This window comes from Pollachius pollachius, assembly GCF_949987615.1.
Source record: "Pollachius pollachius genome assembly, chromosome: 4".
In the NCBI taxonomy this organism is placed as follows: Eukaryota; Metazoa; Chordata; class Actinopteri; order Gadiformes; family Gadidae; genus Pollachius; species Pollachius pollachius.
Window position 1 is genome coordinate 17,807,273 of NC_136937.1, and position 16,438 is coordinate 17,823,710.

The window sequence follows — 16,438 nt, forward strand, 5'->3', positions numbered from 1 at the left end:
CTGTTCGTATTGTTCTACACAGGCTGCATCGCAATCCCGTTTGGTAAATGTTTAGATAGTCTTACTCGTCAGACTTGAGATTAATCTAAGGTGATACATTTAAATAATACATTTAAATTAAAAATCGGTGAATGGGGTGTTTCCCTTTCATTCTCTTGATATTTGTTCCAACCAATCAGGTTGCGTCAGGGATTGGCTATTAGCAGCAAACCAAAACTCAACCAACATTAGTAGACTGTAAAAAAGTGTCTGTAAAGGTTTCCAATGAACACCGTGTTGACTGGCCACCTTAGAAATACACTTGAAATCGTCAACCAGTTTCTCTATAGAATATCTATTAAAGCAAAAACAAAAAAAAGGAGTTACCCCGCCCCTTTCTGTTGTCTCCTGCCCAGGCTCTGTGCCGCCTCCCCCCAGAAGTTCTACTTTAACATAGTACAACTTCTGGATATTTATATGTCAAGTACTCCGCAATTTTAGATATATGTCATTAATGAGTAGGTAGCGAAGGGGTTATCTTGTCGAAGGGTGCCTGGATATAGACTCATAGATCATGGGGGATCGAACCCAGAACCCTCAAGCTGGGAGTAAATCACCCTAGCCTCAGTCCCCGATGATGATTTATCTGTCTGGCTAGTACTCATCCACATAGTCTATCATCCACATCCACACAGCATCAATTAAACTAACTCACGGCCTGTTGTATCAGACAACCCCCATTCAGACCACACCCCATATCAGACTGTGGTTTGTTGACGCTGGCGGTGGGTCTCTGTCATCACAGGGCAGGTGGACGAGCGCGGGTCCTTTGATCATGTGATCCGCGGCGTGTTGGGTAGTCGCTCCTACAGCACCTGAACCAGGTGTGCCTTTAGGGAGGTTGTTCTCTCCATTGGCCGCTGCCTCTGCTGCGTCGTCATGGGTTACCATGTCAACGCACCAGGCAGGAAGCTGTGTCTGGAGCAAACTTCCTTTGTATGTGTGCTTTACATTTTCTACGACTGTTAAATTAATGAATGTATTTAGAAGCACACAGCACTCAAAGAAACACATCAAAGAAAACCGACATGACTAAATGAAATACCTAACAACGCCACAATGTATTTAGAAAATGATCCAGAAACCTCCGAGATAATTCCTGAATGAAATTATGCATGAGCCACATGTCATTTCATTCAGGGTTATCTTGGAAATAACTGGATTGGATGGTTCTGCTTTGTCTTTGCGAACGTGTTTCCTGACTCGAGTCTTCTGCGTCTCCTCCCTCCCAGGTGGCATCGCGTGGCCATCAGTGTGCACAAGCAGACCATCACCCTCATCCTGGACTGTAAGAAGAAGACCACCCAGAGGCTGCAGCGCAGTGCCCACCCTATCGTGGACACCAAGGGAATCGTAGTCTTTGGAACCAGAATACTTGATGAAGAAGTCTTTGAGGTAGCTACTGCAATTACTTGAAAAAGATGCATTGGAATTAGAAACCATTGTTAATTCCCTTTAGTGCAGTGTTGTACGCTATGATGCACAGGGGTACATTTCTATTTGCATGCTTTGTTATCACTGTGGTGATATCTGGTAGCAGCATACATCCTAATATGAGAGCACAAAGGACCTTTGATTGTAGAGGGGTTCCCCAAAGTATCAACACGGTGTTGTGTGTGCTCCCCTGGTTAGCAGTTCCCCCTCTGAGAGAGGTATTGTTGTTACAACTTAAGTTGAACACATGCACACACATGCACACACACACACACACACACACACACACACACACACACACACACACACACACACACACACACACACAAACTCCCGTACGCATGCGCGGACGCCCATACATTACAGGGGGGGGGAAAGGGGAGCATAAGGCTGTCTTTGTCCTGTCATGAACGTGTTTGTGTAAGAGGGGATTAGTGGCCACAGGCCTCAGGCTCCTCGGTAATAATTAATACCAGAGGTGGACTGATGTGACTGATGCACAGCCAGTTTTAATCTGACATCTCTGCTGCACCCTGGGAGCTAAAGAATGGGGAGGTATATGACATCACTTCCTGTGGGATTCCCATGGTGCTGCAGCCAGAGGGCAGGATGGAAGATATATATGTAGGAAAGGATAGAAATGACCTGCTTAGAGTTGAGCTCATCGAAACACTGGTCCGTGCTACGCGTGATGGATAGTAGCAATCAAATCTGTACATTTACACGAACGACAGACTTCATCTGGTTTCCATCCTGAGTTTTACTCAGTGGGTGATGTTGGGTAATAAAAAATGTTATTTTGTTCTTTCTTTATGCACACATGTACTTTAACTGTTGTTCTGCAGCGATGATTTTCTTTTACAATAGTTTGATAGATAAAAGAGGGTCTAGGGTACATTGATCAGTGTGTGAATCTTAGATTGTGCGTGTGTGTGTTTGTGTTTGAGCGTATATGTGTGGGTGCATATGTGTGTTTTTTGCATCTGTGTGGCTTGCCTTTTTTTATGTTGTTCATCCAGCTGACTATTGCAAAAGCTGTCGACCCGAACCAGAATGTTGGAATTATCCCATCTGTTGTAAACTTTCCTCAACTCAAAGACCTCCACAAAATGATCAATACACTGATGTGATACAGGAAGCATCTCCCCCAAATCCAGCTTTCTCCTGCTCAGCTCTCCCATGCGTTTCCGTGGGAACAGACGGACGTGTTACAGCGACAGAGCTGTGCAGATCCCTCCCGCTGTGTTTGTCTGCCAATGAGAAGACAGGACGGGCTTCGGCACTTCAAATAAATGGAAAATATGCCACATACTTTCCAAATGATGTTCCCGGCGCTCCGTCCCACACTCTCCGTGCTCTCATCTCCCTGCTTTTGTTTTCCTCCCTCTTCTCCTGAACTTTGCCAACAGATAGCGATTAGCGAGCATAAAAATACTGGGCTGCTTTTGTTTTTTAAAGCAGCTATTGCTATGAACGTTAATTAACATAAATGAACATCAATCTGGCTTGGTTCTGGAGAACATTTAGTGAAAAAGGAAGCAGATATGTTTGCGTAAGCTGAGAGTGATTACAACGGTTTAAAAGTGTACAGCCCTGCCCCCCACAACCCAGATGTTAGTAGACTTTTCCGTTCCTGTGTCTCTTAACTTTGGCTTTAGATAAACTATTTAGAGTGGAGCTCAAGGGTTGGAGAGAGAGAGAGAGAGAGAGAGAGAGAGAGAGAGAGAGAGAGAGAGAGAGAGAGAGAGCGAGAGAGACATACTTAAACATTAATTATACATATATACACACCGAAAAAAGGGTATAAGGCATCCCTATTTCCCAACATGCGTGCACATTGAGAGGGTATTAAAGTGAGTGATATGTTGTTCTCCAAGTTGTCCTGACCAGAGGAAGCTCCCACCGTTCTCCTCCGGGCGCAGGGCGAGCAGCCCCAGCAGTACTCACCTTACGGCCGGTGGTGTGTGGGTTCTGCGGTTGCTGTGGTACGGTCACTGTGGTGGACCAGACACAGACGGCAGTTTGTCTTGACCACAATAATGTATAGACTATAGTCTGGTGCTTTCTTTACGGTGTCTCGGGGGAGCCAGCGTACGGTGGGGCGAAGTCAGGGTAAACGCTGGAACGGCCGTGCCTTCACTTCTCACGGAGGCCTGTGTGTCTGATGGGTTTATGGCTGCTAAATATAGGTCTCTATGAATCGGTGTGTGTGTCTGTTTATGTGTCGTCAGACTGGTGATCTGTGTTTCTGAGTTTGATGATGGGGTTAGGGTTGTGAGGGTTATGAGAGGTATGAGGGGTTTTAAAGTTATTCAGTTTTTTTTGTGTGAATGGCACAATTGTGGGGGTTGATTTGGCTGCTGCCTACAGGCTCCATGAAAAGAACAAGTGAACAGAGAGCTTGACTCACAGGTAGAGTCCAAACATATGCCCAATCCAAGCTCTCTCTCTCTGTCTCTCTGTCTCTCTGTCTCTCTCTCTCTCTCTCTCTCTCTCTCTCTCTCTCTTTCTTTCTCTCTCTCTCTCTCTCTCTCTCTCTCTCTCTCTCTCTCTCTTTCTTTCTCTCTCTCTGTCTCTCTCTCTCTCTCTGTCCCTCTCTCTCTGGCTCCCTCTCTGTGTCTCTCCCTCTCCTTCTCTCTCCCTCCCCCTCTCTGTCCCCCCCCTGTCGGGATGATGTCATCCCTTGGAGCAGAAGCCGTGTTCCCCATGACCTCATCCTCCAGGGGGGTTCTGCGCTCCGTGCTGATAGGCCTGAGCCATCAAGTGGGGGAGCGGCTTCTTAGAAACTGTTCGGAGGGCGAGGTTGATGTGAGGATAAGATGTGAGAGTGGAGTGTGGTGTTTTGGATAGTAAGTGAGGGACAAGAATTCGGAAGTATCTGAGGAGGGAGGAGGACGAGGAAGAGGAGGGGTGTGTGTGTTTCGGGGGGTCGGAGCTGGCGGGTGAGTTAAGGTGTTTAACAAACCTAGGAAAAACCTGTACTAAGAAGCCCCACAAAGCCACAGGCCCCTTTAGTGCGTCTCCACAGCTTTGATATCTCCCAGCCAAGTCTGACAAGCCTCTCCTTGTTTCCTCTTGTCTGCTGAGGACTTTTTTTTAAATAATGGATGTGGAATATTTCCAATTGCAAAGTCAAACGCCCCCGAGTTGTGAGTTCACAGGTTCTTTGTTGGTCCCGGATCAGAGCCGGGCTCCACCCGTGGTCCTGGGGCCACAGGGCTACTCTCCTCCTCACACCTGGAAGAGAGTCGGTGGTGATCGGCTGTGATTTATGACTTTGATCACAGATTCAACCCAGTCTCTCAAATCAGTATTCCAGAAGGAAACTGGTTTGATGAAGAAGGAACATTGCATTAATACAAAATACATTGGGCTCTTTGCACAGTTGCATAATCTGCATTAATACATTTTTTGGAAATTTATTGGGACCAAAAGTAGCAAAAGTATAATTTCTCAGGCCATGACTGATAATCTCACTCAATATAACCCATTCCAATGAACCTTGGAAAAATATTGTATTGCTTGCAAACCTTGACAGACCTCAAACCAAAACACAAAGGGACCACTACAGAACTCTGGGCGCTGCTTTGTAAAGGTATGCTGAATCCTAATCACTCATAATACACAGCGTGAGTCTTAAGAATGTTTTTTTTTACTTTGTGTGAGACTGTCGATATTCCTGTGCCCACACGAGACGAACTTCCACCGAGATCTTGGAAAGGACTTCCAATAGTAAAGAAAAGATCTAGATCGGGGACATATTGCCACGGTCTTGATGAGAATACCGAGACATTCTGTGACGAGCGTATAAACGGTACACACCGCTGTCGCAAAGATGCGGACGCCGTGCGTTATGAACCATGAGGGGGAAAACGTACGGATGGATAAAGTTTTCCCCGTGGATGAAGACGATAATCCCCGTAACTCATGTCAGATGTCTGCCCTTAACTCCTCCCCCCCTCACCCCTCACCCCCCTCACCACCTCAGCTATGTCGCCGCCGCGTCAGCAAGCCACAAAGTGCACCCCTCAGCACTCTCTGTTTTGGTAGTTTTCAAAAGTAGTTGTGATTGACTTGCCAAGCAAAACACCCCACCTCCTCCGTCAGGTAGGACGGGAGCCCTCCAGGACGGGAAGGAAGAATATGAAGCCGGCGCAGTCTGTAGAGACCTCCGGATTAAATGGTCTCCAGGAAGGAATGTGTGAGCATGGGTCTTTGTGTGTGTGTGTGTCTTGAGTGTGTGTGTGTGTGTGTGTCTGTGTTTGTGTTTTTTGTGTGTTTGAGTGTGTGTGTGTGTGTGTGTGTGTGTGTGTGTGTGTGTGTGTGTGTGTTTGTGATATTGCATGCATGTGTGTCTGCATGTGTGTGTGTATATGTGCATGTCTTAGTTTTTGTGTGTGCGTGTGTGTGTTTGTATGCATGTATTTGTGTATATGCATGTATGTGTTTGATTGCATATATGCTTGTATGCATCCTTGTATGTGTGTGTGTGTGTGTGTGTGTGTGTGTGTATGTGTGTGTGTGTGTGTGTGTGTGTGTGTGTAGGTGTGTGTGTGTGTGCAGGAGAGAAGGCACTTAATCAAACCTTACTATTCGTCTGTTAAGGTTTGAATTATCCGACAGCCCTGCTGGTAAGGCCTGCAGTATAAGTGCAGTTGATTGTGGTGACCGCGCGGTTGTGTGTTTGTGTGTGTGTGTGAGTGAGTGTGTGTATGTGTGTGTGTGTGTGTATGCTCGCATGTGTGTGTGCGTGTGTATGTGTGTGTGTGTGTGTGTGTGTGTGTGTGTATGCTCGCACGTGTGTGCGTGTGTATGTGTGTGTGTGTGTGTGTTTGTGCATGGCCATGCAAAGCTGTGTGCACATGCATGTGTATGCGTGCCCGTGTGTGCTCGTGTACACACACTGCTGCTGATCCACAGCCCTGGTGCCGTGCACTGACCTCTGCTGCGTGTTGTTTGGGTTCTGCGGCCCGCCTGGAGAACGTCCAGTCCCCTCCAGGACTGCTGCAGCCGCTGCTGGTCTGTGCTGGGGGGGGTTGGGATGCAGAGCCCCAGGGTGACTGTGTAAATATGTGGTCAGAACGGGGGGGGGGGGGGGGGTTTGGTGGGACCTCCCAGAGTCCCCGGCCCCTGCCTCCTAATTGACATCAGAGGAGCTGAGTTATAATGAGCAGTGAATGGAAGTAATAATAATAACAACAATGCAATTATTTTGTATGACTCTCTTCACTCCATTACGCCGTGAGTAACATAAACAGTTACAATAACAATAACATTAATAGTGTGACATTACAAAAGGGCTCTAAACTAGAAGCATGGATGTAAGAGAATAAAAGACAGAAAGAGAAGACATTATGAAAACATGTAGAAGAGTTTGGAAACTAAAAGCAAGAGATGGTTTTGAAGGAGGTCAACTTGAAGGAGCTAAAATTAGGTCTCTTTTAGACATGTGGGTTGGCGTCTGTGTTGTTGGGGGGGGGGGGGGGGGGGGGGAACCTTATAACACATCCGGAATCTTGAAACACTGGTCCCAAAGGTGAGCAGGAGGTGGAATGATGTCATCTCAGCATCTAAACTCTCTCTCTCTCTCTCTCTCTCTCTCTCGCTCTCTCTCACTGTAACTCTGTCTCTCCCTCTCTCTCTCTCTCTCTCTCTCTCTCTCTCTCTCTCTCTCTCTCTCTCCTCATATTCATGTGTAGAATCTGTATATGTTTAACTCGGTGTGTAGGTGTGTAGGTCGTTACAGTAACAAATCAGGGTGTGCTTGTGGGTTATGTTAATTTCCGAGTGTGCACGCTCGCGAGTGTGCGCGCTCCTGCGATTTATGTTTGCATCTGGGATTTTCGTCATGCCTTGTATATTTGTATCTTCACGAGTGAACTACGAATCTGACAATCTGCATCAATATAATACGAGGGAGGGAGTATAAAACGCAGAGTGTACGTTTTTAGCACGTGTAGCACATTTGTCAACTACCAATTTAACAAGTTTTCAATCATTCCTGGGTGTGTGAGTGGTTTTGTTGAAGTGGCAATAAAAAGTTTCATCATTGTCTTCTCTCTTGCTTGTAAATGCTTTTCGAATCAGAGCCTTATGAACCTGATTCCTTGAAAAGTAAGACAGAAATGTCTAACTTTTTAAGTAGACACAGGAGTTAACGTCTCTCTCCCTGGTGCCCTTTCCTGCCCCCTTCTGGACGCATCCTAAACAACACTGATCCCCTAAAGCAGCATTCAGACCTAACACAAGTTTACAGGATTATGGAAGACAGGAAGATTACGGGATACATGTACAGATTATATGTATTGAAAGTAAGTCCTACTTGTCTTTTCTCAACACACACACACACACACACACACACACAGACACACACACACACACACACACACACAGACACACACACACACACACACAAACCCACACACCCAGACTTGCACAGACATGCACGACAAGCACGCAACCCCCCCCCCCCCCCCCCTCTGTCTGTCTGTCTGTCTGTCTGTCTGTCTGTCTGTCTGTCTGTTTGTCTGTCTGTCTGTCTGTCTGTCTGTCTGTCTGTCTGTCTGTCTGTCTGTCTGTCTGTCTGTCTGGATGTCTGGCTGTCTATCTCTCTCTCTCCCAGAGGTTTGCAGTTTGCTGCAGCTCATAGCCCTAAGTTGTGGTTTCTCCAACGGCGTTCCACACAGCAGAAGACCTTGCACCACAGACATATATTACTCCAGCAGCGCCCTACAGCTCTTGACAGCAGCAGCAGCAGAGCGGCCATTGTCTTAAGACTCCTGCCCGAGGCCGCCTTTTAATAGGCTGTATCTGAAAAAGAAAAAAAAATCTCCCTTCCCAAATCCCGATCTGAAATGCATAGTTGCATGTGTAATCACTCCTGTCTTATCACTGCTCTGGAAGGGCGCGGTGATGGTGATGGGGTGTGGTTTTGTGGAGACAGTTTTTGGTTGACATTCTTCCATCTCTTTGTGGATGTGCTTTACGGGTCACAGGCCTGAGGTCGGTACGTTTGTGTTCCTACACACAGGAATGTATAGAAGGTATAGTTGTGGGCCCGGGCATGTCAAATCAACAACCTTCCTCTCTCTCTCATCCGATAACCGTAATCGCTATGTTGATAGGCGTTGGCCATGGCACTCCCTTATAAAACCCACCTGTGAATTTAGGCCTGGATGGCTTGCGTTTATCCAGAGTGTTTGTTCGGTCGTTGCGGTGCGGATCACTCGTCGTGTATTACTGTGCTTTGAACGACTTCAGATGAATAAGCAGAGAAATACACACATCATGTGGAAATAACGTGCAGTGGACCGTTCTGTATCAAAAAGTGTTGTATGACACTCTTAAACGGTACACTTTTCTGTTTTTAGGAACTAGATGCTATGTATCGCTGACTACTCAGTACACACATATACAGATCAGACATGTTATCATATCATCAAGTACCAAATAATCTGTTTTCATAGCAATACTCCTGCTTACTACTGCTTGGTTCTGGGTTCAATAACTGAGCTGTGTTTGGACAGACAACACAGAGATAGCTGTGTGACAGATGGATTACTGCATTGAAATTATCAGTGTAATGCTTATGTGCAGCCAATCATATCCTATCACCTCTATAGACCTTATTCACCATATTGTCATCTGCAATATTGGTTAGTTGGTGGGGGGAACCTTTCTAGAATCTGAATTACATCCTTAATACAACCTGCGTGGGGAAATTGAACACAGAACCATTTATTTGATTCTATCCAATATGGCCGCTAGTTGAATAAGGTAAGAGTCTGCTATCCCCTTTGTCATTTGCCTGGCTATGACTTCCACAAAATCCACCATCGCGACCATCAGAATTCGCCGTCGCGTCCTCTCACTACAGATTTCGCGCTTTGTTCATATACAGCTCTTTTATTTCATCGTGGCTCCTCTCTCCGGCTTGGATCTGACACGTGTGTGTGAACATGTGAAGTCTGCGTGACGCTGAGACTCGAGTCTGGTGAGGCTCGCTATGATGTTGAAGCTAACAACAAGTCGGAGTAGTAGTGGATGAAAGATATGATGACTCAATACCACAAAAACTGACATCCAATGCTTTCACCAACAGATTGATGTAGCGTTGAAGGAAGGCAGTGGACGGGGTCTGTTTGCCTCAAATATATCGTATAAATGTAGAGCGTTCAGAACTGTAGTTATTTCATGCCGTTTACATCTACCCATGTATTAAAGAGTTAAATGGCACAGCGACATGATAAGACATAGAGAGTACGGCTAACAGCTAAAAACACTTTTGAAATCTAATTTTAATCTAATATAATGTTTATACCGCCATACAACTTGCAATTGTGAAGACTAAATACTGTGTGGGACGAAAACTAGCATCTCCTAAGCATTGTCCAAATGTCCAGGTCGAAACTGATGTAATCTGTTATCCCCTGACCTGCCAATACAAATAAACTTTGGGATAGACAACCTCAGACGAACCCGGGACCCAAAGTGCAGCAAAACACTCTTGTTCTGGGATTTTCAGTCCTCTTGGCAACTGGATATAATTTAAAACAGGCGGTTCTCAGGGCAGCTCATTTGCACTGAACAGATTTTGGGACGTCTTAAGATCACAGCAAATAAATAAATAAACTTTTGTACCATTCTGCTCGGACCGGTCTGCTCGGTCCGTCTTGATACGAGCTATGACATGAGTCTGATCTAATATACTTGGACTAATATAACCGTGTAGTTTCTAGCGGTTTCCAAGTCGGGAGAACATGTGGCCGACACACACACACACACACACACACACACACACACACACACACACACACACACACACACACACACACACACACACACACACACATGTGTTCCCGGCTCCCGCTGCAGCCTGGGGAACCTTCTGAGCCTCTCCTTCTGAGCGGTTCTCTTTTTTTCTTGTTCCCACCCCCCACCATCTCCTCCCCTCTCTTTTTTTCCTCTTGTTCTTCTTCTCTTTAGGGTTTATAGGAGTCTTGCTTTCCCTCAATCACTTTTCTCTCTCTCTTTCTTTTCTCTTTTCCCTGCTCTCCCCAGGCCACATCCCCCTCCTCTCTCTCCCATGCCCCCCTCCCCTCTCTCTTTCCCTGTACTTCTCTTTTGCTCTCTCTCTCTCTTGCTCTCTCTGAACCCCTCTCTTCTCCTATCTCCCTCTCTCCCCCTCCCCCTCTCTCTGTCGATTTCTCTCTCCCCGTCCCTCCTCTTACTCTCCCCCTCTCTCACTGTATTTATCTATCTCCCCCACCTCTCTCTTTCTTGCCTTCTCCCTCTATCTCAGTGTGTACTGACCTCAGTATATCAATGTTCCCTGTTTCGGTGTGTGTGTGTGTGTGTGTGTGTGTGTGTGTGTGTGTGTGTGTGTGTGTGTGTGTGTGTGTGTGTGTGTGTGTGTGTGTGTGTGTGTGTGTGTGTGTGTGTGTGTGTGTGTGTGTGTGTGTGTGTGTGTGCGTGTTTGTGTGCGTGCCTGTCTGGGCATGTCCTCTGCGGGGCATAAGCCAGGAGCATCCATCAATCAGAGAGATAGCACCATATGACTAATTTATATTTAGAAGTCTGGAGGGGAAGTTATTCTGATAATGGTTATTCTTGGAAATGCCTATGTTCATGTCAGTATGTACCTACATCATGTTTGTATTTGTATAGCTTGTGCATTTGTGTTGGTTTGTGAGAGGGAAAGAGCATATGGATGTGGTTTTCTGTGCTTGGGCACATGCCATATCATTAATCTGTGTTGTGTAAGGATCTCTTGTGACTTGTAAAGTATTTATTTCTGTTTCTGTCAAAACTGATGAAATATGATCTTTTGGGATCCTGGTGAAAAACGTCAGAGTTGTGTTGGTTAGGACCTCGGTTCAACTGCCCTGACCTACATTGAAAGAAAGTCCTTGCTATGTATAAAACCACGCCACACACAACCATGTTTTACTTAATCCAACTCCCTGTCATTCTCCCATAAGGAAACTGACCAACAGCTTTTATCCCCCCAACTGTTTACAACTTCCTGTGTGCGTGAATCTCAAGGTGTCCTTGTGCTGTGTTTTCCAGGGGGACATCCAGCAGCTGATGATTGTAGCAGACCACCGCGCTGCCTATGATTACTGTGAACACTATAGCCCCGACTGTGAGGTAGCCGTCCCCGACCAGCCACAGAACCAGGACCCCAACCCCAAAGAATACGTGAGTCCGGCGTCCTTTGCCCTCCCCCCGTCCCACCCCTTGAGTCTCATGTCCTCCTGTCCGTCCACTCTGCGCTGTATGCCCCGAAGACGGTGCAGAATATTAATTCAACAGCTCAACGTTGACTCATACATTGTTTTAATTGTTCTTCATTATGGTCAGAATGTGAGACAGCAGCGTTCATACTAATAAGGAGCAGAATAGTATCACAAGTGTTCGATTCTCAGGTCGGGTCCCTCTAGTCCAGCAGTTCACCTGTAGCCGTCCTTCAGCCCGAGGGCTCGCGCCATACCTGCCCAGCATCGTTATTAAACAACTCACTGCAAAGTTGCTTTGGATAAAAGCATTGCCTAATGCTACATTCATGAATATGTTATTGTGTTGAAGGTTGTTACAAGAATGGCTACATTCATCCTCTTAGTGGGTGGGCGAGGGCAAAGTAAATCAATCAAGTTTTAAAACCTGCTTAAACATTCCAGTCCTCCTGTTACACAATCCAAAATGGCCTCCGATCAGGTATTCATAATACGGAGGAGATAGCACTTTAATAACGGCACTGAGGAGCCTCTCTGCCAGTGGAACGTGCTGACTGAACAGAAAGGGTTCCTAATGCTACGCAGTTATGAAATCCTGTGCAGGAATGACGCATCGCCTGCACAGGCCTGCGTCCCGTTGCTGTTACGTATGGCTTTCTTCTAGTTCTGCTGAATATGAATATAGAGCAGATTCAAAGACCAAAAAAAAACGGGTTTTACAAGTGTACCCGTCCGCCCGATTATGAAAAAACTTTTATGATAGGGTCACAGATATAACATAATATAACATAAATGAACAAATACATCCCTGACACTCTGCCACTCCTTGAAGAGCAATCCCTCCCCCCAAATCGCTGCCTTTCATTTCATAAAACCTCTTCCTTTCCGTTAAACTCTGCCCCAGGGCCCATCTGTCAGTCTGTTTATGGGGGGGGGGGAGGACTTAACCTCACCTCTCTTAGCTTTGTTCAAGCTGTGAAGGATGACTGCGGAAATCATCAAAGAAATGATTTGTTCATAAAAGCCAAACAACACGGACAAAGTAGGGTAGGCAGAGGACAGCATTCCATCTCCCCATGTGACTACCTTCAGGTGCCCTCGAGTAAAATGCCTAACCCTCACCTGCTCCTTAATCACATGTCATCTAACAATGACCTGTAAGTCCTTTTGGATAAGAGTGTCTGCTAAATAACTTAGCATGTAAGCATATTGAAGTGTCTCCGTTTTTCTAACATTGTTATTTTACTTCGGTGTGTGCGCAGAGCCCTGAAGAAGACAGCTACTACTATGAGTATCCTTACTATGATGAGCTGGGAAGCAAGCCCAGCTCGGAGACCGCCTCTGAGACCGAGACTAAGGAGGAAGCGGTAAGAGTCAAAGTAGCTTTACACTTTTTTTGACACATGGAGCAGCATATCCACCCCAAAATATGAGAAAGAAAAAAACGTTGATTGTGGTTGTATTTAAATCGACCTCTTTGATAATAACTGTGTATATTTGGTACCAGGAGGTCCAAGGGAGCAGAACGGTCACCTCAGGGAAGGCGACCGCGGGTCCCGCAAACGTAGTGGCGTCCTCCAGTGCCAGTGCCTCGTCCAACAGCGGCACGGCCGCGGGCGAGGGAGCGGACGGCGACGGGGAGGCCCCCTACGACAACTACGACAGCTACGGCAACTACGAGACCTACTACGACGAGACCACGCCCTCCCTGCCGCCGGACACGGCCCGCAGGGTCACCGTGTCCAGCAGCAGCACGGCCGGAGGCTCTCTGGACCTCGGCGGGGACGTGGACGTCCAGCTTGGCACCGGGGGCGGCTTGGAGCGGAGGGTCATCTCCACCGGCGCCGGTTCTGATGGAGGAGCGGCGACCGTCATCACCACCGACAAGACCGCCGTGAGTCCGGGGGCGGGGCTTTTGGGTCTCCGGAGGTTTTGGGAGATCTCTTTGGTTGTGTCTGCGTGGGTAAAGCCTGCTCTGGTGGGACGGCTTTGTCGTGGCGTTGATGGGGCGCGTGCTACATCACCTGTACTCTGAGCACGCCCCCTAGAGATTGGGCTCTCATCCTCAAGGTGCAGTACGCGTCTCAACTCCACCTTTTGCTCTCCCAGGTGGAAGGCGTCTACGATGAAAGCTACGGGGTGTACGACTATGAAGTAGAGGGCGACGCCAACGCCGGTGGAGCCGGCAGCACCACCACCCATCTCGGAGGTGGAGCTGGAGGCTCTTCCAGCAGTGATACGATCCATCTGGGCGGAGGTGTTGGTTCCAGCAGCAGCAGCAGCACCATCAACCTTGGCGGCGGAGGTGGAGGTTCCAGCAGCAGCAGCAGCAGCATCAACCTGGGAGGTGGAGGTTCCAGCAGTAGTGGTACCATCAGCCGTGGTGGAGGTGGAGGTTCCAGCAGTAGTGGTACCATCAGCCTTGGTGGAGGTGGAGGCTCCAGCAGCAGCACCATCAACCTCGGAGGTGGAGGTGGAGGTTCCAGCAGCAGCAGCACCATCAACCTTGGCGGAGGCTCAAGCAGCAGTTCCAGCACCGTCAGCGTCGGGGGCGGGGCAGCCGGAGGAGGAGGCGGCGCCACTGGGACGGGCGAGGGGGACTACACCGACCAGGACGGCTTTAAGGAGGAGCCCATCCCGGACTACAAGGACCTGGACAAAGACATCTACGAAGTGTACGGCATAGACTACGATGTTGACGAGGACGGCAAGCAGCTGCCCGCCGTCACCAACGGCGGCTACACAGAGGTGAGACACGCCCGCTGCCACGCCCTCCTCCTCAAGATCATGAGGGGAAAGCCTGAGGGGTGGAGGGTGGGGATGGTGAGGAGGAGGAGTAGGAGGATGAAGATGATGATGAACATGACGATGACTTGAATGAGGTTGATTTGAATGATGAGGATGAAGATAAGGATGATGATGATGAGGAGAAGGTGAAAGAAGATGATGAGGATGAATTTTGGTGGTGAGGATGAAGATACGGATAATGAGGAGGATGAGGATGGGGATGTTGAAGATGATGTTGTGTGTGTGTTTGATTAGCAGGTGATCTCATCTCGCGCAGAGAAGGGCCAGAAGGGAGAGCCTGCAGTCATCGAGCCTGTGAGTATATATACTATATTTTACCATTGGTTAACTGTTAATTAAATGTGTATGCTTGCTACAGCATTAACTTATCTTAATTAATGGTTCATTAGCGTCCATTATTATTGTTGGAATAATTATTCTTTATTCTTTAATTATTATTATTCCATTATAATTAAGTGTTAACACTTAAAATCTATTGAAGAAATTAATTAAATATTTGACATTGCCAGTAGAGGTGAACGTTATTGGCCATATTTGGTACATTAGAGCACTCAGCTCTCACACAAGAGCTGTCTCACCCACGCTACGACACCTTGGGGTGAGGCGCCACTCTGGGCTACAGCATAAACATTCACAGAACGGGTTCCCCTTCATCTCTGAACACATGAGGTCAGAGTAAACACATGGGGGGGGGGGGGGGGGAGTGAGAGAGAGAGAGAGAGAGAGAGAGAGAGAGAGAGCGAGAGAGAGAATGAAAAATTCTTAGAGGTTAAACATCTTAAACTGTAGCTCGTAACTGATTAAAGGGCCAATACTTTACCACCAGGTGTCTGTTTTATAGCCATTAAAGCCATTTAAATGAATCTTTGTTCAGCCATCTCATTTATCCATGATACATCTGGGTGGACATGCCTCCTCTCTGATGTCACTAACGGGGTTGATATAAATGGCTTTCTATGGCTTGACAAAATCACACCTGGTGGTGAGATACTGACGCTTTTTCCAGACGATTGAGCCAAATAAAACAATGAATAAACTAATATGATATATTGAATTATTCCAAAAAGTTGCCTGTCAACACTCATTAGTATAATCTCTGCAGATGTTTTGTCTCACACAGCTGCTGCCATATTAGTCTGCATATGTGCCCGACAATGTTTTCCATGTTTGTGTATGAGGCAGTGTGTACAATCGGATATACACATTTATATCCACATAATTTTCCATACGCAGCAATAATGCAACAAGCATCCACCGTATGCTTGTTGCATTATTTCTATGCTATTAAGACTGTATCTGAGTAGGATTTTATAAATTCCCACAGACAAACACATACTTGCCACAAACCCCTAATTAATGTACAACGATTAACCTTAAAACAAAGTTAAACATCAAGAATCAGGCTGCTTAGCCAAATTAACTTTTGATTGACTGATAACCCTTGTCATATGTCAAGAGTTTCCTATACTTAGCATTTTTGTTTTACTCCCAAAAGCATAATGTGAATGAGGCTAAACTTGGGGTTGTTTAAAAGCAGCTAAAGTTCTGGAACATTCCAACAACTTAACGGAGAGAGAATGGATCGTGTGGGCAGCCAGAAAAACGCTCAAATCACAAGACTGTAAGCAGCTGAGGATTTGGACATTGTGCGGCTCACTGTCCTGATAATACACCACACGGCCAACGTGTCACCACACAAACAAAGAATGGACACAGAGTGATGACCTTTCTCCAAACACTCTTTTTTCGTAGACAACATTGAAGAGAAAGGCTGTAAATCGAAATCAAACCCTGACACGTACAGTTTCCCATTTCTTTGTTGAAAAACATTTTTCCTTAAAAAACATTTCAGACAGATGTGTTTCTAACCAACAAATGTAAACCGTATAGGTCTTAAAGTTTTTATTTTAGTATGTACTCAG

At 46.7% G+C, this 16,438-nt stretch overlaps 1 protein-coding gene across 5 annotated transcripts in view; it reads left to right on the top strand.

Moving 5' to 3' along the window:
- The window catches only part of col5a1 (procollagen, type V, alpha 1), a 70,052-nt gene that overhangs the window by 18,315 nt on the left and 35,299 nt on the right, over nucleotides 1–16,438 (top strand). For 2 of the 5 annotated variants that reach the window (XM_079735049.1, XM_079735050.1), the window contains exons 4-9: nucleotides 1,272–1,434; nucleotides 11,542–11,673; nucleotides 12,971–13,075; nucleotides 13,216–13,602; nucleotides 13,818–14,456; nucleotides 14,751–14,810. In XM_079735049.1, coding sequence (XP_079591175.1) covers nucleotides 1,272–1,434; nucleotides 11,542–11,673; nucleotides 12,971–13,075; nucleotides 13,216–13,602; nucleotides 13,818–14,456; nucleotides 14,751–14,810 — 1,486 coding nt within the window. The remainder of the gene's footprint in view (nucleotides 1–1,271; nucleotides 1,435–11,541; nucleotides 11,674–12,970; nucleotides 13,076–13,215; nucleotides 13,603–13,817; nucleotides 14,457–14,750; nucleotides 14,811–16,438) is intronic. The other 3 variants (XM_079735053.1, XM_079735052.1, XM_079735051.1) reach the window with 3 other exon arrangements.